The sequence below is a fragment of the Cryptotermes secundus genome, unplaced genomic scaffold (assembly GCF_002891405.2).
Source record: "Cryptotermes secundus unplaced genomic scaffold, Csec_1.0 scaffold343, whole genome shotgun sequence".
NCBI classification, from domain to species: domain Eukaryota; kingdom Metazoa; phylum Arthropoda; class Insecta; order Blattodea; family Kalotermitidae; genus Cryptotermes; species Cryptotermes secundus.
In genome coordinates this window covers 684,432-686,807 of record NW_019729214.1, presented here as the reverse complement: position 1 = coordinate 686,807, position 2,376 = coordinate 684,432, and the positions used below count along the sequence as shown (strand labels likewise).

The window sequence follows — 2,376 nt, the reverse complement described above, 5'->3', positions numbered from 1 at the left end:
GGCAATCTACACATTTCATTTGGTATATGCCACTTTTATTGTATTTATCTAATTGTGGTTTTTGTTTGAGTATGTTTTCTATTGTGTTTCGTGTGCGGAATGCTACTTTTATCTGTGTGTCTTTGAAAAGTTTTGTAATTTTTTGCACTTCTTTACTACTATAGGTAAATATGGCCCACTTTGTTTTATGTTGTTGTTCGTTGTCATGTGTGTTTGATTTTTGTTTTCGTGTTGTCTGATTTATTCTTTTGATTATGTTTGTGTCATATCCGTTGTTCTGTAGTATGTTTTTAATAATGTTCTTCTCTGTTTGCTTTCCTTTTTCCGTTATTGGGTATGTGTTGAGTCTATTTATTAGGTAATTAATACCCAACAATTTGTGCTCGAATGGATGGCACGAACTGTTAGGTATTATGATGTCTGTTTGTGTGGGTTTCCTATATATTGTGAATTGCAAACTATCTTCATTGCGATATATTGTTATATCTAGAAAGTTAACTGATTCTTGTTGTTCTCTTTCAATGGTGAACTTTATATTTTGTTGCAATTCATTGATTTCTTTGAGTGTACGTTCTATGTTTGTTGTTTTTTCATCACATATTATTAATACGTCATCGACATATCTGAAGTAGGCCACTATTTGTTGTTTTACTAGAATGGGATATATTTGTGTGTGCTCCATATATTGTATATATGTTTCTGCTATTATAGCTGATGTTGGGGCTCCCATAGCTAGTCCATCTGTTTGTTTGTAGTATTCTTCGTCAATTTGGAAATAATTTTGTTCAAATACTGTTTTTACCATATGTATTATTTCTTTGTGGCTTTCTTTATTTATTTTATGGTTTTTTCCTAATATAGTGTTTATTATATTTATGGTGCTAGTTTTTGGTGAGCGACATGAGTGTTATACACCTGATGAAGGCCGTCTGAGGCCGAAACATGTAGTGTAGGGGAACAAGATCAAAGACACAAAATATATTGTTTGCACTTGAGACGGAGTTTTTATCATTATATCATTTATCGTATGGAGTGCAACAGGATGCTTAAATATAATATCATCTGCTACACTGTTCATACCTGAGTAATCAACAATAAATGTGGGAACTTTCTCAGGTGTAACATCACCTGGGATGGTAATCTCTTCTGCTTTGGCTGGGACATCTTCTGTAAATTCTTCAGTCACCAATGACAACACAATGGAGGTCTTGCCAACACTCCTCTCCCCCACAAGAAGAATTCGCACATTCTGACGAACACCAACAGGCAATACCATTTTGGTAAATTGTCCTGTAAAAACTAAAAAAAGTAAAGCTATCCCTGTAACAGGCCATGAAGGCCCCTAGGGTTGTGAGACGTTGAGGGTCCAACATCTAGACAATCGGCTCAAAGATGGTGGTAAGATTGTCGGCCCTATGCGCTGGCTGCGCTTTACTCCCCAGGAAAATTATTTAATTAATTCCTGGTACTCATTTCTGTTACAGGCTGAGTCGAACCCAGGGCAATAGTGCGGCTGGAAGGATTGGGTCAATTGAAAAAAATCCAGTGACCTCATCAGGACTTGAATTCCTTGTTTCTGTTGCATAAAAGAATCATAAAAAAATAAAACTCTTGTAAATTCTTAGATTCTCATAGCAAAGGTTATGAAGAGTCTTCTCTTACATTAATAACGATGTGTACTTCTTTGCAAATCAACTGACGTTCCATAAGAACATGTTGGCTCCATCTTAGATAAAGATATGTTCCTCCAAAACGTCAGTTGACTTTCAATGGACTACACGGCGTTGTATCCCAAAAGATAGTTATGTATTCTTCAACATGCCTCTTCTTTATGAAATTGGTAACTCAGCTGATTAAATAAAATGTCTGAGCTCCTGAATACACAGGCAAGTCTCTTCAGGACAGGGGTATCTGTGAACTTCACACATCTTAGCATTCCAATATATATATTATATATTTTCCAACCTGCCAATATTTCAGCTATGGTAAAACACGTTAAAAGAATAACAAAATCTCACAACAGAATAAGGAATGTTGTGTATTATCTGAAATTACTATAAGGCTACTCCTGAAATTCGTAATTAAATATGTATCGTGAGTCAAACTGAGTGATGTTACTAAGAGCGGCTGATTAAGGGATTTTGTTAGAATACGAAAATTTACACATTAGTCTTGCGATTACTTTTACTTCTCACGGATACTGCATCGTATACGGCATACCTCTCCTGACAAACTTCTATGAAAATGAAATTATACTTACAACTCTAAACTAAATCAACCACACAGTTTTCAACCCTCCGTCAAACCCCCACTATGGCACCATTGCTCACATATAAATAAGCGAATCAACGAACCACAAGGACAACAACCCGCGCA

General features: G+C 35.7%; 1 protein-coding gene across 6 annotated transcripts in view; it reads right to left on the bottom strand.

Annotated features, from left to right (window-relative positions):
• LOC111865420 (mitochondrial Rho GTPase) overlaps positions 1-2,376 on the bottom strand; it is a 44,088-nt gene extending 41,712 nt beyond the window's left edge. For 2 of the 6 annotated variants that reach the window (XM_023853436.2, XM_023853442.2), the window contains exons 1-2: positions 2,261-2,374; positions 1,081-1,290 (exon numbers count right to left, since the gene is read on the bottom strand). In XM_023853436.2, the coding sequence (XP_023709204.1) occupies positions 1,081-1,276 (196 nt within the window). In that variant the 5' untranslated portion in view covers positions 1,277-1,290; positions 2,261-2,374. Of the gene's footprint in view, positions 1-1,080; positions 1,300-2,260 lie in introns of all 6 variants that reach the window. The other 4 variants (XM_023853438.2, XM_023853440.2, XM_023853439.2 and 1 more) reach the window with 3 other exon arrangements.